General features: G+C 38.8%; 1 protein-coding gene across 1 annotated transcript in view; it reads left to right on the forward strand.

The window, feature by feature from the left end:
- Positions 1 to 24,100, forward strand: part of MAN1A2 (mannosidase alpha class 1A member 2) — a 145,756-nt gene that overhangs the window by 52,188 nt on the left and 69,468 nt on the right. The window contains exons 4-5 of the mRNA XM_071559486.1: positions 15,681 to 15,799; positions 18,179 to 18,259. Coding sequence (XP_071415587.1) covers positions 15,681 to 15,799; positions 18,179 to 18,259 — 200 coding nt within the window. The remainder of the gene's footprint in view (positions 1 to 15,680; positions 15,800 to 18,178; positions 18,260 to 24,100) is intronic.

A 24,100-nucleotide genomic window follows, 5' to 3' on the forward strand; every position in this document is an offset into this window, starting at 1 on the left:
ATGCTTCTTCTTTGGAATGCTGTATTTTTTGAGTTTTGGCATGGCTTTCTGAAAGTAATTGCAGGCTTCGTCCACAGTAAAGTTTCTGCTCCTCTTGTTCCAGTTAACTCTAGCAGTTGATTCCCTATGTGCCTGTCCTTTTAAAATCCAGATTCTATTTTGTGCCATGTAATTTTTAGCAAGTCATGTCATGATTGCTCAAGGCTGTTTCTTATGGAAAACTTTTCTTAAATGCACAGCCTAGTGTATATATGAAGTATAAAATAGAATCAGCTATTGTTCATTTGGTGGGTGGTTGATGGGGGCAATGTATGGAAATTGGCCTGTGTACTAAGGACTTACGGAGCGGTCCCGTGGTGTAAAGGAGAGCACTCTGGACTCTGAATCCCAAGGTTCTGAGTTCGAGTCTCAATGGGGACCGTCCCCTGGCAGTTCAATGCCCTCTGCCATCCCATCCCGTCACATCTCGGATGCTCAGCAGGGTCAGCCCTGGTTAGTACCGGGTGCTGTGACAGTCTCGAGGACTTCCCTGTCACTGTCCAAGCTCGCTCGGCCATGGCAAATGGACCTCAGGACTGAAATGGTGAGGCCAGTTCTGCACACGCTGTGCCTCACCTAAAAAATCCCCTGCACAGGCTGGAAGGGCACACCCATGTGGGGAGAGCCCTGCCCAAATCTGCTTTCGCCAAGTCTGGCCATACAATACAATACATACTAAGGACTTGTATTGGGCTGTATGGTTATTCCTAATTCTTTACTAATCTCTGTCACCCCAAATGACACCATTCCCAGCAGTATTTGCCTGTATAGAAGGATCACATAATTCTTTTTGAAATCTCATGCTAGTTTTAGTAAAGAGATGCTTAGCAGTACCTGTTTTTATCACTCACCTACCTGCAAGATGATGTGAACCAAACTATTTTCTGTGTCTTGGGTTGAGCTGGCAAAGTGCCAACTGCCCAACACAGAGTCAGTCTCTCTCCCCTTCCCAGCTGAGAAAAGGGAGAAAGGGAAAAAACCCCCTCAAACTAGATTTAAACTGAAACTAACTATATATTTATGCAGAAAAGAGAAGATTAAAAGCAAACTGCAATATAACACACACTTACACAAGTTAGATATAACAACCCACCAAAAACAGATTCCATCACTCTAGATCCATAAGCACCCCAAAAGACACCCAGCAAGAAACAGAAAGTATAACAACAAAATGTTTCTACTTCCCTGAACTCAAACAAACTGCAAGCAGCAGCAGCAGGGCCCTCTCCAGCAAGACAGGTGCTGCGTGTCTTGCCTCTACTTCGGCCATGATGGAACTGAGTGAACACCTCCTACCCCTGTATTGATATCTCAGGTTTGCGTCATCTGGTATGAAATATTTCTTTGGTTGCTTAAGTCAGGTGATATCTGTTTCTCCTAATTATGTAGATTCTCTGAGCCTGCTAATTTGAGGCCTAGCTAAAACTACATCTGCCATTACTGCAGTCTGTTGTACTTCCATTTCACTTCCTAGCACATCTGTGAGATTCTGCAAGGAAGTGGTGTCGCTGGTTGACACTGCAACCATTTGCACGAATCCTTGGGAAATCAGGTTTACTGGTAACTCTCAAGTGAGGTAAACATCATTCAATTCAGAAGGCAAAGAAGTCATTAGTCTTCTGTGGACTGTACTTTTGTCTGAAGCAGTGTATGTCTATGCCTATGCCAAGAGGAACACCAGTGCTTCAAACGTTGTAGGACCTGGCAGGGTCAGACTGGGACAGAGAAGGGCAGAGGAGGTGGCCTGCTCTGCTCTTACAAATCTTAGTGTTAAGTGATTAAGAATATAAGGAAGGATAAACTTTATAAACTTCAAAGCAAGATGGTCTGTGCCTCACTGAAGCTCGCCTGCAAGAATATTTATAGGCTTCCTCAATTATTAACTTGACTTTTGCAACAAAACTTGCTAGGGTTGCTTTGGTTGGCCTGCAGCTACAAACTCTGGCCAGTCTTTTTGAGATGTCTGACTGTAGATTGTAAAGGAAAACTTGCTAGAAATAATTGTCTATCAAGCTCTGTAGTCAGTCAGTAGTTACAGTCTTGAATAGTAGCTCTTCAATTGCTGGGTCACAACATTAGTTGTGTGGTGCTGCTCTGGGAAAGTATGATTGGGAATTAGTGAGCTTTTAAAGATACTTACATTTAGATGACATATGAAAGAAACCTTTATGTGTTCTCTGTTGGTGAAGCAGGGTGATAACTTACCTGTTTTTGAAAAGGCTGGCATGCTCAAGATTTATTACTTATTCCTACCCCATAAGATGAAATATGAAAGGCAAAGAGAAAGTACAGCAGAGAGGTGTAAATTTCCTTTTCAGATTAAATTTTTATTTCCAGCTCTTCTGAAGGTTGTAGCAGCTAAGCTAAAAAAAAAAAAAAAAGAAAGTTAACCTTTTTTGTTGGACTGTTTAAATTGCTGGAATAATTTGACGGCAGCCGCAGGGCGTTACTGCAGAGGTGTATGGGATCTGGGTCAAGTTCTCGTTAGAACACAAAGGATGAAGAGAAGAGGCTGATGGAAAATGATGCGTGTAAGATAATGAGCAAACATGACAAACACTGAGCTTGCTTCAGAAGGCTTTCTGAGTTTAGTGAAAACCAGAGTAGTTGGTGATACTATTGGATTCTCTTGCTGTAATGAAATCTGATTGGATTTGCTTTTGAGGATGAAAGTAACCATCTGAAACGAGCTGTTTGAAGGTGATTTGTCCCTGCACTTCTTTGATGACCTGTAGGTGAACAGCTTATGAAAACACAATTAAAATTACTCAGTCCAGCTATGCTTCAGAGTTTTAAGATGTATTTGTTTGTGGTATCTTTTAGTTCAGTATCTTATGAACTAATTACCATATGATAAGCTGTAAGGATACTTTATTGTGAGTTAAATTGGCTAGTTTATACTGGTTAGTTTGTACCAGTCTTCAATCTTTATTTTTCTAAAACAATGTGTGTAGGAGAACCTGAATGAGTTTAAGGAAAAAGATAGGGAAAACAGACCACAATTCTTGGGCAATTTGGAACATTGTCCTCACCCAAACTAGAAATCATGGACTATCATCTTATGTGATGCTTTCTGAAATGAAAGTTCTGAAGGTTTTGGTGTGTTTTTTTGTTGTTTTGGAGTTGGTTTTTTGTTTTGATTTCGCAATTTTAACTATCTAAAAATAAAGTGAAGGTGTACATTTTTTTCAGGTAATAAGTACATGGCAAAGTACTGATAGAACTCTTGTAAAATTTGAAGCTTCCCATATTACTAGCAGTGCATTTCTAAATCTGGCATTTGGGTGTATTCTGTCAGGAGATGAGGCAATCTGATAATGTATACATCCATAAACAGTTATATGTCTATATGCTTCGAAGGGTGTAAAAAGATCTTAATATGAAGTTTTAGTTGTACACTCTTGCATACAGATATGCCCATTCTCATGCACAAAGATTTAATAAAATCATTATTTTGTCACACCAGAGCTGTCTCATGCATCAGTAGTGTTTTCACGCCTCTCCTGTCCTCTCATCTCACATGCCACCCAAACAGTCAGTTTAATCTGAGATGTCTGGCAGGTCTGTCTTGGGGCAGAAGAGGAAATTATCAGTCAAGTCACATTGTGGTTGCATTGGTGTTACCTGGTAGAGCTTCAAGGCTGCAATGCAGTGCCTTGTCTCTTCCCTAAAACTTGCCCAAGGAAGTTGCTCCTTTTTTTTGTGAGGGTATTTTGTCTGGCACATTCAGTGTCATTTAAGAGCAAGATCTGTCCAAGGGAACAACTTCAGGATTCAGCTGGGGCAGGTAATGTATTGTATTGTATGGCCAGACTTGGCGAAAGCAGATTTGGGCAGGGCTCTCCCCACATGGGTGTGCCCTTCCAGCCTGTGCAGGGGATTTTTTAGGTGAGGCACAGCGTGTGCAGAACTGGCCCCACCGTTTCAGTCCTGAGGTCCATTTGCCATGGCCGAGCGAGCTTGGACAGTGACAGGGAAGTCCTTGGGACTGTCACAGCCCCCGGGACTAACCAGGGCTGACCCTGCTGAGCATCCGAGATGTGACGGGATGGGATGGCAGGGAGGCATTGAACTGCCAGGGGACGCTCCCCACTGAGACTCCAACTCAGGCAGGTAGTGTGCTGAGCATTTTTCAACTTTTCAGGGACTACTTTGTTTCTACCACCTCAATGAGTGTGTCCTGTTGCCTGTCTTGTGCACAGCCCATCTCAGCCTTTGCTCCCCATGCCACTGCTAAGCTCTGGTGGCATAGGAGGAAGTTGCTGAGCCAGCTGCCCACTGCCCACTGCTGCAGTGTGGGGAGCTCCTGGTGCAGAGCTTTGTGTTGCTAAGCAATGGAGATCTGACAGTGCATTTCTCCGCTGTGCCTGAGAGTGGGAGCAGCGACGCTCCCAAGCCCCGTTCAGAAAATGCATTTGTCAGACCACACAAACATGAGGCTATTGCAAGGAGCTGAGTCAGGCACAGGAGTCTGTTTTTCCAATACCTTTGACAAGCACAGTATAGCTTGGGAGAGAAATATGATTTCTTCATTGAATTTGTGGTCCTGAAAATGAGAGGTTCAGGAAAGATACTGAGGTGCTGGAGCGGGTCCAGAGAAGAGCAACAAGGCTGGTGAAGGGACTGGAGCACAAGTCCTGTGGGGAGAGGCTGAGGGAGTTGGGGTTGTTTAGTCTGGAGAAGAGGAGGCTCAGAGGTGACCTCATCACTGTCTAGAACTACCTGAAGGGAAGTTCTAGCCAGGTGGGGATTGGTCTCTTCTCCCAGGCACTCAGCAATAGGACAAGGGGGCACGGGTTCAAGCTCTGCCAGGGGAAATTGAAGTTGGAGATCAGAAAAAAATTCTTTGCAGAGAGAGTAATCAGGCATTGGAGTGGTCTGCCCAGAGAGGTGGTGGATTCCCCATCCCTGGAGGTTTTTAAGGTGAGATTGGCCGTGGCACTGAGTGCCATGATCTGGTAAATGGACTGGAGTTGGACCAAGGGTTGGACTTGATGGTCTCGGAGGTCTTTTCCAACCCAATCAATTCTATGATTTCTTGTAAGCACTACAAGAAATGCTGTAACAGATTTTTTTTTTTTGTTTTAATTTATACTTGGAAATATTCACTAGTTTGTTAGACATTTTTGTCATCTGTCTTGCAGTAGTTATTGGGTTCTTTGAGTTGCTCTGACACTGTCAGGTGCTGTCACCTGATTAGTTCTAATTTACCTCTGAAATTCACATAATTGAGTGTCATGGGTGTTTTGTGGGCTGTTTGTATTTTCTGTTTGTTTTTTGTTTTAAGCTGGCAAAATACCTGCAAAAATTTGTAAACAGTATGGAGACACACACTTTTACTTGGAAGAAAATAGATGATACACCCTAAAGTCAAGACTGAGGGATGACCTGAAAATCTGGCTGAAAACTTCTTGTGTCTTCTCACTGTAAAATCCTAATAAAGGCAGGAAATACAGCTGCTGTTCAACATCCTTTTTATGTTCATGAGTTCAGCCTCTGAATCCATGTGGAGGATAAATGAGCACAAAAAGGGAATATGAGGTATTTATGTAAACAAAAATATTCTTGACTATATGTTACCTTGATGAAAAAAACTACTGAGTGAACAGTAGTTCTTATCTTTTAATTGTACCTGCACAAGTAATCTACCCATCATTGCCTTTTTCTGTAACAAATGGAACAGGAAAGAAAATCCTTTCATGCTAACTAGTAAAGAGAAGTATTTTCATGATGCAAATTTCAGCCGTATCTCTATAGATCAGGTTCTATTCAATTTTAAAGTAAATGGAGCTGGCCTTAGGACAGGCCCATGCACCTGTTCCTCTTCAAACTTAGTAATGAGTGACTACAGTGAAACAATATTGAATATATGCGTACACTGAATTTGTATTTTTTTGGCCAGTAACAGAAATTTTGGAAAGATAAAATTTAGAGCATAACTCTTTGAGTTGCTGGCTTTATTTGGAGTTAGAACCATGTTCTGATATTGCAAGAAAAGTTCCTTCAGGTTGGATGAAAGATCAAACATGATCATTCCACATCCTTCAAAAATTGTTTACAGCAGGTAAGAAATGTAAGAGGAGGAAAAGCTTATAGTAAGTGAGCTTGTCTCTGAGTACTCTACAGCCTTACAGAAGTTTGTGCTGTGTTGGTGCTTCTGTGATCAGAGGCAGCAAATTCTTTAATAACTTATATTTTTCCTTGATTTTGTGCAAACTGCTTTGGAGTCTGGGCAAACTTAAGAGCACCCAACACACCCCCTTATGAGTGGTTCCATTGTTTGATTTGATGTGTATGGGGAATATTTTTCTTTTGAAGTATGCTCACTGTCCTGGGTGAATAGTTTTGGTACAAGCCTCTCTTATTCATCTTTTCCTTGCCAGTCATGAGTTTGTAGAACTGCCTATGCCCCCAGTTGTGTGCCTGTTTTGTATGGAGAGTCTTGACCTGTTCACTCATTTCTTGTATATTTTTTCATACCTGATATGTTATCTCCTTTCTTTGTATCTTTTCAAGTTCTTTTTTTTGTTTGTTTGTTTTTAAGAGAAAGACTAAGTCTTTGTTCTATGTTTTGTTCACTGTTCCTTTCCTAGTTATTTGTATTTTGTATCTTTTAGGCTCCTAGAAAAGTACTACAGGGTGGCTTTTCTGCAGTAGCTTTCCTTTTCAAACTCCTTATCCACTGTATACAGTTCTATTTATTTATAAATATTAATAAATATTTTCAAATTATTAATAAATAAGCATTTGCCCAAGCATTCATCTCTGTAGGATCCTACTGGTGGTTTCACCTCACAGTGATAAGTGGTTGTTTACATTTATTCCATGTCCTATCTTTCAAACAATTATTCATCTGCATGTGAATTTTTTCTTATCCTGTGGTAGTTTAGTTTTCTTAAGAGTTTTAGGTAAGAGATGTTCTCACATCCCTTCTGTGTATGTTCTCTTTCCATATACAGCTTCACTTCTTAAAAAGACCCTAACATCAATCTGAAGATGAGGCTTCCCTTTATGAATTTTTGGCTTTTCCTCAGTTCACCTAATTTAAAGCTGTCTTCTGATTGATGCTGCCACTTGGGCAAGTAGTGGTTTGTTAACACTATTTTGCTTCACTGCAGTACATGTCACACTATTCAGAACATGCTTCTTTCTAAAACTTGCCAGTGTGTGCGGGCAGGATTCAGTATCCTCTGTGTTCCCTCTTAACTATTTTACAGTACTGGTGCTATGGATACAAACAACTGCTTAGCTAAGCATCTTTTTTGTATGTCATTGATATTTCATCAAATTGTCACTAGTGTGCCCATGCAAATCAGGAAAATTCACCATGAACAACTGTTGTCTTGTGTTCTTCTTTTTAATAATACAGTATTCCCACTGAATTCTTCTCACCCAGTTTGTGTTAGCTCATGTACAACACATTTAGGTCAGTTGTTCTCAGTGACTTTTATACGTGTTTTTGTACCAATAATGTTAAATTCAAAAGATTGAAAATTCTGCTTTAACAAAAAAAAAGAGAGAGAGATGCACAAAGGAAAAGTTGAATTAGATAAGCACACCTCATTTCTGTAACTTGTGTTGAAAAATAGTGAGGTGAACATCTGTATGAAATGATAACGAAGAAATGAAGTCATGCCAAAGTTCAGGGCTAAGGCTCAGGCTGAGAATTTTCATTCTTTCTAAAAGCATCCTCCCCTGCTCTTCTCATATAAGCCAGATGGTTTGCTCTGAGGGAAAAAAATGGTTTCCCATTGGAAACCTTTGGATTTAACATTTGTTTTGATTTGGGAATTATTTAAGTTGTGGGAATTCTGTTCATGAATTTAAACTTGTTTCCTATCATTTGGAATTAAGAACAGTTGAGCATATAATAAGGAAATGAAATTAAGGCTATGCAGTCTGTTTTGGACTGTGTTAAAATATTAAGTAAACAGGCATGACAGCTACGTAAGAATTAGCATGTTGAACTCTCCAACTGTATATGCTGAGAACAGCTCCATGGGCACATGTACAGAGAGGGAGGCAGATGTGAGTACACTTTGGTGTGATCTGAAGCCAGATGAACAGGGCAGCTGTAACTCAGAAACAGTGCCTAATACACTGGTAGTGTACGCTCAAGCTTTGCACCATTCTGGTGAAGTTTTATGGCTACCACACTGAAATCAGCTCCTCTTCAGCTGTTCCAAAGAAAATTTCGAATGTGGTTTGGACCAAAATCTGTGGAAGTGGCCCAAGCTTTTATCCTAAGATAGAAAATCTTTTGTGGCATGATGGCTCTTAGGTGTTTGGGGTTTTTTTTATGATGCTTTTCCTGCTGCCTAGCTCACAAAATAGCTTAGATTACAATTATCTGTAAGAGATCTTGTCTTGGAAGATCAGTACTTAACTTGCTTCATACATTAGGTCACACAGCTATACTGGGAGCCAGATAACATCTTGTCCTCTTATTTACTGTCAAATGTTAACCTTGCTTTGCTTCCTGCTGAGGTTAATTGACTGCTGCCAGTGTTTAGGTTCTTCATATTTCTGAGCTGTCATTCTCAGGTACTTTTCCCTTCAGTCTTCCACTTTCTGTTTTCTCAAAATGGGCTTGATTCAGATCTGTATTTTTGGTTAGTTTTGATAGACTGTTTCCTGGGTGTAGCAGATTGCCATCACCATTCACTTCTCACATGTTATTCTTGCTTCACTTCTGATTAACTTCCTTCCCCTGGTTTGTACTTAATGCCGTATCTTCTCCCTCCTTCCTTTCCTACTCTGAAGTTCATCCTAACCTTTCTCTCCTAACTTTGTGGCCTTTCAGTTATCACCAGGTCTTAACCTTGCACTCAGATCATATTTCCAGCATTAATCTTCATTGTGGGCTCCACACAGTCCTTCTCCCGTCTACAGTAATTTAGTTTTGTGTTTGTGCTAAAAAAACAAAATAACAAAAAATATAGAGAAAATTGGATAGAAATGTAGAAAATCAATGTTCTGATATTAATCATAAGTTCTTTTCAGATTTAGTTTTGAGGACATTTAGACTTTTTACCAGGGGTCAGCATTCAAGTCTTGCTTGCATGAATTTTGAATTAATTTGGAGGGCCATATAAGATCTAGTTAGAGAGCAAAGTAAAGCAATCAAGTGACAAGCAGAGAACAGGAATGTTTACTGCAGTATAGATTCTTAGACTAAGTTTTGAAATCTGGGTCTCAATAACATAGCTACTTAAGCAGCAGTTTGTTGATTCATGACATCTGGCAGGAGGTCCAGTTTTTCATCGATTCAAAGACTAGCATAGACTTCAGTGCTTCACTCCCGTTATTTCCTCAGTTATGAAATTAAGGAAAGCATTACAATTGATTATTTAATGTTATTTGTATGCTAAAGTACTTTATTGTCTAGTGCAAACATTAAGACCTCCTTTTCATGTTGCCTATTATCAGCAATTTAACAGGACTAAGCAATCAACATGCTTAGCTTCTTGTTCTGCTCTTTTAATTAGTCTAAATTGTTAAAGACAATTGGTTTCTTCATGGATACTTAAAGGCTTATTCATTGTGTTTTATGACTGAGCTGAAATCAGTTTTGTATGAAATGTATGGTTTCGTTGACTAATTTTGAGGCACTGGTTTTCTCAGTGAAATTAAACTACCTTTTCTAAAAGTTTAATTAATTTTCTTAAATGTTATCTTGTTCTTTGTGAGTCATTAAGATATTTTGTAAGTGGTGTGCTTCAGTAGTGGCAGCTTTATTGCCAGAGCCTCATTAGAGATACAGAAAACTGTTGATAATAGTGTGCTTTTAATTTTCATGTTATGTATTTCCCTATCATGTCTGTAATTGTCTGTCACATCAAGAAATCCTGTTGCTACAGTCTGAAAACTTGAATTATTTGAATCTTTTTTGTAGATATTGGTATAATTTCCTTAGATCAGTAGAGTCTTGTGCAAGTCTGCATTTTTCTGCCATTATGAAACTGGGCTGACAGGAACATGAATAACAAGAATATTTATTTTCTTTAAGATTGCAACAACTCTTTATTTAATATCAGGCTGAGTTTATCAAAGAAGCATTTTCACTCTGTTGCTAAGGATTAAAACACCTGCCTATGTGAAAAACAAGTTTTCAGGTTCTAAGGCTGTCCTTGTGAAACAGGAATAATAGCCTTTGTTAGATTCCTGTGTGAAGGAACCTTCTCAGTCACTGCATAAGGTAGAAAGATAGGAATGGTTACATGCACTTAATTAGACCTATTTATATGACGGCTGGGAAGCAGAGTGGCCTCGCAGTAATTTTTCACTTAGTCTGGTTTCCTTCACTTGGTACCAGCAGTGAGCATTTTGGGAATGAGAGATCCATTTGGATAGGCTGGATTTCCTTCAGGTTTGTTACTCCTCTAGCTGGTCTCTGGATAAATGCCAAGTGAAAAGTGTTACAGGACAGACACAGGGAGAAGGGTAAGAAGGAAAATTGTCACCCCAGCCTCTTGCCTACCCTCAGCTTATTCACTGTGGGGGCACAGAGTGGGGGGGGAGGGAAGAGAAAGCCTTGATACTGTGCAAGCACTCCTTAGCAATATTCAAAATTCTGGTGTGTTATCAACACTGGTTTAGTCACACTTCCAAACCATGCAATATACAGGCTGCTGTGAAGAAAATTAGCTCAGTCCCATGCAGACTGAGCACACCTGCTCCACCCTCACTTTGTGATAATGAAAGCCCCCATGGAAGTGTTTCTCTGAACAAGTAATGAGATTTTTGTGTAGTGTATTCATGTTGAAGTAAGGAGTGGTATGGGTGACGTGTCAAATAATCAAAGTTTCTGTGTAGCACCTTTTTGATGACTACCTTTCAACTCAAAGTGCACGATTTCAGTTTCCTGGTGCAGAGTTTTAATTTGTCATCTTGTTCCTTAATTGACTTGTCTGTGTCTCGTATCTTCAGTCTTCTCTGTTCATAATTGATCTGTGCTTATTCACATCTTTTCTCTAGTACCTCACTGCATCGTCTCCTCTGCTTCCACATGATAAATACACTAAGCAGCCCTGTAGCTGATATCAGAATTTCTAAATCTCTACACTTATCCTTATGGTATAATGAAAATGGGCAATTTGTTTTCTTCATATTCCTTTTGTCATGGAACACATGACAGTGATCTGCCTCCCTTGTACTTTGATAGTCTCCTGTGAGACTTTCAAATGATACAAATAAACCAGTTCTTCATCTAGTGCTTTGGCATACTGAAAGAATTCTACATGGGAAAACCATTTTTCTTTTAGAGGCCTGATATTTTTCACGTAGTCATACAATTTGCTATATGAACTGTAGATTTATGTGCTACCAAGTGAAGGAATGATTTGGCTTATCTCAGGAAAACTGAAGTCTACCTAAATACAAATCTGAATTATTATTTCACAGTCTTTTGGAATAATGCTTTTGCTTAATGAGAGTGTGCACGATTTTCTTAGTAGTTCAGCTATTTAACTGCTAAATTCTTTCTATTAGCTCATGGCGGATGCTCTGTTTTATTTAGAAGAATAAGCATTCATTAGGCAAAATTCATTAAATTTGGAGCTCAATCAACTAGAGCTATAATTATATGGAGAGGAAACTTCCTAATCTGACGTCTGTAAAACTGAGCCTTTTTGGAGTCAGTTATTATCTTATGCAACTTGACTAGCTGAGCCTTTTTATTGAACAGAGGCAGACCCTGGGAGGAGTGCCTTCAGCTAGGAGAAGTGTTATTTTCTGTTATAGTTTAATTGATTTATAGCCTTTTTCATCACAGTGAGATATCTGTGCTCTCTGTATCTGGAGCAATAATACATCAGACTGGTTGAAGTAAAACAAGTAGTGTGTACTCCTCTGAGCTTTTATCTTGTTGTTTAAGGTTACTTTATGGCTCTTCGAATGACATCTTGTACAGTCTTAGTCCAGGAAGGCTATACTCTTATCCTTTATGGCAAAATTTATGGATTTTAGCAGGGTTATGAAAACAAAAAACCAACCATCCTCTATTATGAATGGAAGGTGATTTCTCTTTGTGACTTAAGACAAATGGTTCCTATCAGCACCAGGAGGGGAAGGTACAGCTGCCTGTCCATTGTAGTCTGCTTTCCCTGGAGCATCATGAGTGACACTAATTCAGGTCAGTGATCTTGGGACACTTGCTGCTTCTTCCTGCTTGCGTTTCCACTAATGCCTTTCTGCGTTGGTATTCCTGCTAATAAGATGCATTCTAAGATGAAGACAGCTATGACAGTATCACTGCCTGTTTTGGTTACATTGTAGACCTGAGCAGATACAGAAGAATTCAGTGGAAACTCTTAGGATCAAATTTAGAATGCTGTACTTTGCACATAAAGAAGCTGAGAGCAATTAATTTTACTCTCTAACCAAACCCACAAATGGTTTTAAGTTGTACCCCTACTGGAGTACGGGGCAGCTGAGGTGTTACATGAGTATTGCCATCAGCATTGGCTTATGTCCAGCACTGCCTTCTCTTCTTGTAAGCACAAGATTCTGAATGTGAATTCCTCATTTTGGACTCTTCCCTCTCAGTGCCCCGCAGGAGGGAATTAGCTGGCTTTGTGCTGCCTGAGCAACGCTAAAAGAAGAAGACAGGGTAGACAAATCTGTCGCAAAATATTGACTTGTCATCTCTTGACCTTTGCAAAATGTGTTCAACCAAAAGGGTTTAAAAAACCAAAGTTTTTTTTCTTCTGACTCTTCCTCAAGGAAGAAGTACTCATGTGCAGAAAAATTTGGTTGAACTAGCCTACTTACAAGAAAGAAGAAAAACTAATACTTTATTATAGGTTGGGATATAAATGCTATCTTTAAGTGATGGTGTTAAAAAACAGTTGAGCTCTCACATGGAGTCGAGAAACTATAACAATATTGATCTGCATCTCAGAAACAGGTACCCATCTCTGCTTAGGGAAGAGGCACATGTGAGCAGGAGGGTCTTTGCTCAGTAATGTTTTGTTTGATATTTGTGGTCCTAGAAAAAATAAACATGAAAATATGAGAGAAAAGAGTGTATAGGGAGCAGGAGGGAGAGCATGAACAAACTATTGGAGTATGGCCCAGAAAAAAGTTTAGAGTATCAACCTATGCTTTTAATTGACTTGTCAAAAATTGCTGAGCAAGTCTGTTTTACTGTACTGGGCTGTGTTTTTTCTGCAGCTGCAAACAGCTTGAAGCAGGTTGTCAGGCAGTCCCTTTCGGGTTCTACTGGTTTAGGTGAGATCTCTGTACACAGGGTTGAGGGCTCACTTTTAACACAGTGATGATGAGAGCAAATTTATTGTCTGTATTTGGTGAAGTCATATTGTTCAGTCATTGTGGGATGCATTAGGGAAACCGTGGACACTTTTTGTCTGTTCTGGAGAGATGGCTGTTCCGCTTTCTCTGAATGCATCTGTTGGATTTGTCAGATGGCAAAAGTAATCACGTGCTTTTGCGTTCCCATGGCCCTTTCATGGTTCTGTGCAGAGAACTCCATAAAAAAGGTTGTTTAAAATTGTGTTTTTGAAGATATTTTGTTGAAGATTGTCGAGTATGTATTCTTGTGCCCAACATACTACCGTCCCATATTGTGAATACTGGAATGTACTTCTGAGATCTAGAAAACTGTGGTGTCTGAAATTTTTGGTGGGGAAGGTGGGGAGTGTGGAGTCCTGGACAATGACATGCCAGTCCATGCATTTGCATGGAGTGTATTCTTCTCATCTCATGCCAGCTGGAGAATATGAGGATTTACTGATGTGACTATCACTGTGTTTTAAGATACAAGCTTTTTATTTTTTGAAACTATTACAAGATGAGCTTTCAGGATTTCTCAAGGGTATGTATCCCTATTTGTGCAGACACTCTGTATTTGAAAGTTTTATCAACATGGTTTGAATAAAGGGACAGAAGTCACTTTCTGTGTGTTCTGGAAGCAGTGTAACACACTCCAGCTTTATGTCAAAAGATACTTTGTCAGCTGGTACAGAAGGTAGTCCTTATATGCTGGTGTCATTTGCATATTTCTGAAGTGATATATTAGGTGGCTGTCACAATATGCTCATGAGAAGGTGCGCAGTTAAGTGCAGTGCTGTAGCTCTGCTCAAAGCAACCTCTGCTTCAGCACACGCAATGGATTTGTCATTTGACTGAAGGCGTTGAACCTCACAGTACTTATGCACCACAGTGAATTAATTTCCTGAGAGTTACGGGCATAGATGGTGGCCAGTGTGTCAAAATATGCCTTTTAATTAATCTTGCAAAAGGTAGTGTGTCCCGATCTGTATTTGAATATTCTTAACGAATACCACCAACTTTAAGCTTTCCATATCTAATTGAAATTAACTAAAACTGATTCTTGGCTATTTTTGAAGAAATTAGTTGGTGATTACTTTGTCATAAATGCTGTTGTGTTTAATTTTTATGACTTGAGAAAAGAAGTCCTTGAAAATTAAGTTTAACTTCCATGTGTGTCAGTCATTTAGGTATGTGAAAGAAATACAATGGGGATGATGGCTTCATTCAGTTGTTATGCTTGAGGAAAAAATTAGCTCTATCCATGTGAAAGTCAGAAATGGATGAATAAAAAACACCAAGCAGAAACACTTCACTTTGGAGATTCCATTAATGGGTGAAAAACACATTAAAAAACTCTAAAATTGGCTTAGCTTGTTGGGACACTACTGTCATTAAATTGCTAATCATAGTTATTGTACTGATTTTTAGATTACAGAAATGAACAGTGGAATTCAGCTATTTTCTTAGTGCATAGGATGTTTCATGCCCTATGAAGATGGTAATTTTTGCTTTCCTCTAGAAACAAGGATCTCTGCCTGCTGAGGGCAACAGTTTAGGCAGGGGTGCCCTAAGGAGACCAATGCTAACATGGGCAATGGCTCGCCAGCCTCATCATCCTATCCCCAGTGTACAAACCGATGAGTCACTCATCAATCAGCTCTAAATTGCTGCTGTTTCAAGAGAATGGCATTTTAGGGTAAAGCACCATTGATTTTTATTTGTCTTTCAATGCTCCACTTGAGATGGTGACAGTTGAGAAAACCATTAGCAACTTTAGTGCGGAACCCCGGAGACACTGAGGGAGCATCTTGGGACTGTGGCTTTCCCAGTCAAGCCAAGCCACTGCATCCCTGCTCATCAGTCCATGCTTTTCAATAATTAGGTAGCTTTCATAATTGCATAACTTTGAACATTTCAGAAGTAAATGTTGGGAAATGCAAGAAATTACTGCAAGTATGGATTGTTTTATCTTGCATATGATTTTTTATCTAATACTTTTGTCCTAGAATTCCTAGTAATTTTCTGAAGCTGAATGTCTTTTCTGTCCTTTTTTTTTTGTCAAAGTACAGTTGCTCGAGTTCAGCTTGGGAAAGCAGACGAGAAGGGCCGTTTTTCTTTCTTTAGTCTTCTTTTCTGCCCAGAAGCCAAACCGTGCCAGAGTGGTACTTCGAAAGAAAAGTGGGAATCATCTCAAGCACCTGATAATTACTTACTCGTTTTGCTTATTCCTTGTGCTGACATCTTTGTAGTAACTTTGCTACTGCTTGGATTATTTTCTCATATTTGTGATGTTTAAGAAAAATAACAAAATAATCACTTGTAATGTACCTTCTTCTTTTTGCATGTAGGAAACTCACAAATGGGTGCTACCATAGTAGATGCATTGGATACTCTTTATATCATGGGTCTTCATGATGAATTCAGAGAAGGACAAGAATGGATCGACAAAAATCTTGATTTCAGTGTGGTGAGTAGAGCTTGCCCTGTTATTTCTCTGTCCTTTTCACTGTGTTCCTCTTGGAGGGAGACTGAAGAGGTCTTCCAGCTGAAACTTAAATTTACAAATCAAGTGTCATATATAAGCTCTGAGTTCTCTGTGTGTCTAACCTTATTTTGGGAAAAAAATACACCCCAACCCTTTTACACTTAGAATCGTAAGTAATATATATTGTGTTTTCAAAGTGCAAATTACGGTTGGATAATGGAAGAAAGGAAAAATGTTTTGTGAGAACCAACAGGGCCTCAGAAATGAAGGCGAAAGATGAGGTTTTACTAGCTGAGAGTAGTTGCAAATAACTGAGCTATGAAAGACAAATTTTCCCCAAGCCACAGTGTAAGATTACTTAAGAATACAGTATCTTCTTCAATGTCCTTAAGAGTTTTAACATGAAATATGCCACTTGAGTTGCTGAGTTTTCTATTGCAAGAGTTTCCCAGTTGGTCATACAGCATCTGACATTGTTCATATATGCAGAGTTTGGAAGCATTACATGGAAGAAATTACTCCATTTTAGTCTTATTGGTTAGTGTTCTTATTTCTAATTTTGGGCCTGTCACAGACTCTCTGATGGAATTTTTATTTCAGTCCTTGGATCTGCCTTATGGTACCAGAAATACTTGTTCATTCAGTAAATGCACATAATGAAATGTAGGCATACAGTCAAAATTCAGCAAGTACTTAACTGTTGTTTTCATATTTTATCCTCCTTTTCAAAAATTAGTTGTTTGGGCTGTTTGCTTTTGTTTTATACATCAACTGTCTGGTAAACATTAAAGAAATCTTACTCTGATTTTTCATTTAGTGCCATATAATTGTTCAATCTAAAACTGAAGATACTAAATATATCAGAGACAGTGTAGACATAATGGTACCATTATGAGGGTGAATTTAATTGCTTCCATAACTTTTTTCTGATCTAAGGCAATTTCAATACAAATTTGCAGAGTTAATCTAGGATTTGGATGGTAGAAATTTACATGGCCCACTGGGATTCAATTGCATCTTTCTGTGTATCAGAAACCATCTCTGAAGGTTAATGAGTTGTCTTGTATATACACCAGACTTGAGTAATTTCTTAATATGGTTTGAAGTTTATAAATAAATGCATAAATTTGTTCCTCTTGGATTCTTTTCCTGGGAAATGGGAATAAGTTGTTTCACTTTACACTGTACCATTGTATGTGTGATTCATGACTTTAATAGCTGTTGGTGACTCCTATACTGCATTGATGTTATTTTTCTTGTTATCCTCTGTGAATATGTGAAAAGAAAATGCCTTTTCCTAAAAACCTATATTTGGGAGTACTTAAAACTAGACTTTTTATCATCAGTGCTTTATGAGGAAATCTTTAAGATACTCATGTAATCTTTCTGAAATAAGTAATGCATGCAAAATGCATTTAATTTGGATACAAGCAAAATGCTTGATACAACTGGAAGTGTGATGGAAGTAGTACGAAGGGAAAGACATACCTATGAGTATTATTTCCTCTGTATGCAAACTGATGAGTCAGCTTGTACAGTGTACATTCTAGTGACTTTTCTGGATAAAAGGAAAAGTCTGCCCTGTCTCAAAATCTCCTAATAAAACTACATTTCTCTGTCTAATGGATTGAAGAAGAGTATATGGGGGAGAGAGATGGAGTGTATGCAGGCAAATGAGGGAATGGGGCACAGAGGGAGTCAGGAAGATATTAGAACTACCTGGTTCCTCTTAAGTTTTCTGTGGATTAAATGAGTCAAAAGATACTGTGGAATTTAGCCCAAGGAATTAATGTGGAGGAAGGCAATAAAATGGTTTATTCTCTTGAGTTTCTCAGTGGTCTTGCAGTATTTCTTGTCATAATATTAAGTACATAAAGGCCATTCCTAGACAGAGATTATGTTAAAATGGAGCTTTGAATTTGAGATTGCACATTAGTAATTCAGGTTAAGAAAGTGCATCATGGGAATTCTCTATTATTCTGCTTTATCCTGTAAACCTAGAATATTTGGTGTTATGTTTAAACATAAGAGAAAAGATGCTGAATTATGGAAATGTAGGGTCATTGTCTTCTTACCCAGCATCCCAAAATCACTGTAATTGCAGTTTGTGGCGATAATAAGGTTAGATGGCAGGAGAAAAACTTAAGTTGATTTTTAAAAATTCACTTGAAGCTGTAAGTAGAATTATCATTTGATGTCATGAAGATGTGCACAAGAGTTTCAGTATGGATCTAGAAACTGCAACAGTACAGACCCTTGCATGTGGATTGGTTTAGGATGACTGCTTGCCTCTGCTTTGATGTTTTTTCCCCCCTTTGATTAAGGAGTTGGTTAATAATTTATTCTTCCTTTTTGTTCTAGAATTCTGAAGTATCTGTTTTTGAGGTCAATATTCGCTTCATTGGCGGTCTTCTAGCAGCATATTACCTTTCAGGACAAGAGGTAAGACTGGAGGGTGTCTGCAAAATTCAGTGTATTCTGCAAAGGCTTTTCTAGAATCTTAATTTCCCAGTAGTGCGCAAACTAATTTTACAGGAGTCAATTGTCCAAAATAACCAAATTCTGAGAGTATGGAATCTTTGAAGTTTGCTTCTGTGCAGGTCTTTCACCATTTAGGACCCTTTGTTAGAGCTTTGAAATGCTTCTTTCATCCAAGGGTTTTCAGAAGATACCCACTCAAATAAGCATCAGCCTGAAATGTCAAGTGAAATGGCAACTTTCTCATGCCAACAATAACTTGTTTTGATATTCTGTAACTGCATGAAGGTAGGAATAATAGCTTTGTCGCTTGTCCTGCAAGGCTGTAGGTTTGTTTCATCAAAGCACTACATAATCTTCTTACCACTTTCTCAGTGACAAACTGATAAATAGCAAACCAATTTTGTTATACTTTTGAAACTTCTATTGAAAAAGATCAAGCACTTGAATTTCTGAGCATGTATGCAAAGACATAGTTGAAAAGGTGCATATACCCAAAGACTTGCAACCATGGACTTCTTTGGTCCAGCAGTCACATTGCTGTGACCTCTTACTTCACATGCTTTGACAAGGCTGGAGCCTGACCCAAACTACAGGTTAAGTCATGGCTCTTTTCTCTCATGTCTCAGCAGCTACTTGTCTTTAATCTATTGCCTGTGTCTTTGATTTCTTTGGTTTCGTTCTTTTATTTTTCATGGCTATTCTGTAGCCCACTACCAGACATGTTCCATGGTTTAATGTTTGGTACAATTTCAGGTGTTTATGAGTATCTTCCTCCTTTGTTTATGGATGCACCACATACATATCAACAGGTTGTCGGGGGTTTTAACTCTAAAAATAACTAAAAGAAAATCCATAATTTGTTGGCTCTTTAGGTCTTTGGCATCCTTCTGGGATCTGTGAATTTTCTCTTACATGAGTGTCTTCTCTTTGGAAGAAGAGCTAGTGGCAAAGCAAAAATCCAGTGTACATCATGAAAGAAATGTGTAGTTTATTTTTCATCAAGTGCAGCTGCTTCATGTTTTCAAAGTGGAGCCTGCTCCTCAGAGGCATCTGCGGTAAATATGAAAAGCCCCAGAGAAAAAGCACATGTGTAGCTGGATTGTTTGTATAGATTGATACTGCATCTGTGCACAAGCCCCTTAGCATGAACTGGTTTCCCCCAATATGCAGATGGGCGCAGTCAAACACTGCCAAAATACCTACTTACCTGCAACTGTAGTGCTGAATATTTCTTCTTTCAGTTGGTTCTAACTGCTTGGTAGAGTAGTAACAAGCTCCTCTCCTTAAAGAGCTTTCATTTCTTCCCTTCTTAGAAAGCATCTATCCTCTGTCTTTCCTAAATATTGGCCACTGGTCTGAGTCTTTTGTTTTTAAGACGATTTCTGTGGCATCATTCTCTCCAATGGACTTCAAAGGGTTTGTGACTTGTGCTACAAGATTATTCCTGTCAAATGTCCCTATGTATCATCTTTATTTTCCTAAAGAACAGCTGCTAAAAAAAGGCATTCAGACTGCATTTCTTTCAAAATAGTGTGGCAGCTAGGATTGCTTTGACTATCTGAGAGAATACTTCATTTGCCAGGTTGGATGGTGTTTCTCTGCAATGTGTCATTGTGGATATGACAAGCAAGGGAATCTGAGGCTTTTCAGCAGCTGGGCCCAGAAGAGACACCTGTGTCTGGGAACTCCTTGGAGCTGGAAACGAGTTTGTTTGAGATGTGATTTCCAGTCTGGTCTTCTCTCTCCTGTTCCCAAGAAGGGAAGGTATTTCTTGACTCAGGATTGTGGCATGCTTGATTTCTTTTTTTACTGCATTCAGACATGTGAGGATACTGGTCTAGAATGTTTTCATACTGATTTCCATACTTTTTCATGTCCTGTTTGATGTGTTTAAAGTAAGGTCCAATACAATGAACATGCTGCTTTGAATTAGTTCTGTTTTTTTCATTTTAATACATGTACATTCTGCTTAGGTCCCAACAGGAGTTGCTGCTCTTTGGTGATAGTTATAAAAGCTGTTCTTACTTCATTTTGACTGCTGTTACATAGTCTTGTTAAAGATGCTGAGGAACGATCGTAAGAGAAAGTGTCCAAAACTCAGGATCAACTGTGGAATTTTAATAATTTTTAAATGGCTGCATGTGGAGAATTTGATAGTCATCATGGTTTATCTATATGGTTTTGTAGTTTGTAGAGAGAGGGCTTGATAGGATTTTATCTGATTGAATCATCATGGTAGATATTGACTGTAGTTCTGAAGTACAGCAGACTATTAAGTTAGATAAAATTGTCCTTTTTAGAGCTTTTATTGGAAACATTAGTTTTAAAAAATGGTTTAGCATGTCTAGTGGCATGACTGTGGTCTCCATGCTGTATTTATATTTTAGCTGTCACATAACTGGTATTGCATAGAGGAGGATCATCTGTGATCATGGTTTTAATACTGCTGGTTACAGTTGATGGTAAAATTTTAAGCCTTTCATATAAAGATTGTGAGTATTGCGGTCCTTTCTTTTATCAGTAGGAGTTCCTCTTACCTCAGTGAATGGCGGCATAACAAACTTTATGTCCCTTACAACCAAAAATAAAGCTGCTGTTTTTAGCAACTGACAAGGATTGGCTGAAAATGCTTGTGTCCTGTCCAGTGTGGAGTCACAGGCCTTTCTTTGTGAAACATGACACTTGTCAATTTTTTAACAGCTCAGCCTTTCACTTGTGGGAATTCCTGCTGGACTTCACTGAGTGATGAGCATGTAAAACTAAAGATTGAGAAGAATGCATTTTCATGCAAATGTCTTGGTTGCAGTTCTTCTGATTTGGAAAAAAGCATCATCTTTTTCTGTTTTTACATGTCAGAATGGCTTTTGAATAGAAGAAAGTAGGATGTGCCTGTGAACCTTGAAAAATTTGCCCATGTGTCTGTTTTATTCTTTTCAAGTTGAAACAACACTGATATTTATCTGGTAGGGGTTGTAGGTCTGCAATCTGGGGGGCCCTTGTTTAAATCCTCTGCACAGTAAGTTTTGCCTCGCTGCTCATGGACAGGCCATCTGGTGTCTGGCTCGGTGTATTATCAGCTCTAAGAGTGCCTTCTTTGCCTCACCTCCTGTGTAGGAATGGAGTCTCAATCTGTCGGTGATTTTGAGATCCTTTGAGCCTGTGGCTTTTCTCCAAAGTACCTCATTGAACCATATAATGAAGATATGCTAGGATACTGGAATATGGAATCATAGAATGGTTTGGGTTGAAATGGACCGTTAAAGATCATCTAGTCCAACACCCTGGCCATGGGCAGGGACACCTTTCAACACACCAGGTTGCTCAGAGCCCTGTCTGACCTGGCCTTGAACAAATCCAGGGATGGGGCATCCACAGCTTCTCTGAGCAACCTGTGAGTAGCCTCATTACCCTCACTGGAACAAATGTTTCCCTCACAGGGCTTCGAGCAGCCTGGTTTAGTGGAAGGTGTCCCTGCACATGACAGGGATTTGGAACCTGGTGATCTCTAAGGTCCCTTCTAGCCTAAACAATTCTGTGATTATATCATGTCTAAACCTACCATCTTTGAGTTTTAAAACTGTTGTCTCTTCTCCTGTCACTACAGACCATAGTAAAAAGTCCTCTTCATCTTTTTTATAAGCCAGACCCCCTTTAGGTAATGGCAGGCTGCTGTAAGGTCTCTGCAGAGCCTTGTCTTCCCTAGACTGAACAACTCAACCCTCTCAGCCTGTCTTCATAGGAGAAGTGTTCCAGCCTGATCTTTTTTGTGACCCTCTTGATCATTTTTGTGACCCTTTTTTGGATCTGTTCCAACAGGTCCACATTCTTTCCTGTCTTGGGGTATACTGGATTGTTTTTTGAATTTACATTGTTAAACCAATGAAAGAAAAAGAGACTTAAGAAAAAGAAGAAAAACGTGTGATTTCTTCCAGGAGTGCTGCATGTCGTAAAATCGTAGGATTACCTAGATTAGAAAAGACCTCAGAGATAGAGTCCAGCCTGTCCAGGCAGGCTCTCTTGTATTTTTCAGCTTGCCAGAGATTTCTTCCCAGTTTCCCCTGAGCAACCAATGCAACATGCTTATTTCACTCATCACTATTCTTTATTAAGCTGTATGTTAATAGTCATAATCTCTAAGTACCAAAATCTCTAGAAAAGAAGTGCTAAATTCATTGTGCCTATAGTCAGTCAGGAGTTACTAATTGAATAATTTTTGAGGTACACAGTTTAAAAGAGCTGCTTAGTCGAAAGTGACTAGGAGCCATGATGTGAGTACTAGGCACTCTATTTTCCACTCCAGGTTATGATAGAGTGGATAAAATCTTTACATTTTAAATTTTGATCAAACAGGATTGGAGTTAAAGTGTGTGAACTGCAAGTTTTTCACCTTCTGAGTTGAGGTACCACGATGCTCCCTCTTTTCCATCTGCCAAATGGAGTTAACAGTTCAAAATAATGTACTGGTGGTAAAATATATAATGACTTCTTATCTAAATTGAGCCAGGCTGTTTCTCAGTAATCCCTGCAGCAATCCTTTAATTTCTGTAAGAACCAGATACAGTCTTCATTATGCTTTGGGATTGGGTGAGGGGAAACAAAACTATGATACAGTTGATAATATAAAAGAAATAAGTAGAAATGAAATGTTCCATATGCCTAGTTTGGAGTAAACATTGAGTATGACAGCTTAGGATGAAAATCAGCCTTACAGGAATTAAAAAACAAGCAGACAACAACAAAAATAACAAAAAATTCCGAAACAAAACAAAAAACCAACCTTTTTTTGGTGTGTGTATCTACATTAAGAGATTTGTTTTCTTTCATGCATCATCCTGGCACAAATATAGTTTTTGTCTTTAGTTATGAATCCATGGTTTTTTATAGTTTTCAGTGATGCTGAGGAAGGCATTACATAGCATTTTTCCCAGAACAGTAGGTTTCTTTGTTTATTCCAAGTTAATTATCTAGACTTACTGTATAAGAATGTTGTGTTCTTTATGATTTTCTTTTACTTATTATCCAAGACTAATAAAATAAAATATCTTAATGTCACTCTATTGTATGTAATAGCATCATGACAGAATGCTTTGTGAAAGAGTATCATGTATCCTCAGAGATTAGAACAAGATAAAGCCATTTGCATTTCACAAAAAAAAATGCTATTGCAAGTTACACTCTTATTGTTAGAGTGGAGCTGTCTGTTCATATGGTCTTTTAAAATCTTTTTCCAGGAAGGTCGCCTGGAAATCCGCCATAGTATATAGCTGGTTTCTCAGGATGTAACTCTGGAATTCTTTGATCTCCTATGGTGTCTGTCTAGTCCTATGGCTAAAGATTTTATTCAAGATCAGTCATGTTTGGTGCTGCTTTTTCTCTGGGTAACACGAGGTTTTTGCTTCACCATGTTTGTCGGTATTGGGAAATTGTTTTTTTCAACACAAATTATCTAATTGATCTTTATTTGGTATATGACTGATTATGTTTTTCAGTCACATTTGTGGATCTGGATCTTTCTGGACAGCAGAGTAGCTGATACTGATTTCTGAGAGAGAATAGGAGCACTGCTTTGTAAAATCACTGCCTGACCTAAATGCTCTCAACTTCTGGTGCATAAAAAAAACAACCAGGCAAGCAGTAAAAATGAATGGCATGAAGCAGAAAAGAATTGGCTGATCTTTCTGTGTTAATACTGAAACAACAGAGCTTGCCAACAGACTGTAGTGATAAGCTGCAGGAGAATTTACAAAATAGATCCATGATGAGAATGTCTGAATGTAGAATTTGTGAGAGTAAACTACCGGG

The sequence above is a fragment of the Pithys albifrons genome, chromosome 1 (genome assembly GCF_047495875.1).
Source record: "Pithys albifrons albifrons isolate INPA30051 chromosome 1, PitAlb_v1, whole genome shotgun sequence".
In the NCBI taxonomy this organism is placed as follows: Eukaryota; Metazoa; Chordata; class Aves; order Passeriformes; family Thamnophilidae; genus Pithys; species Pithys albifrons.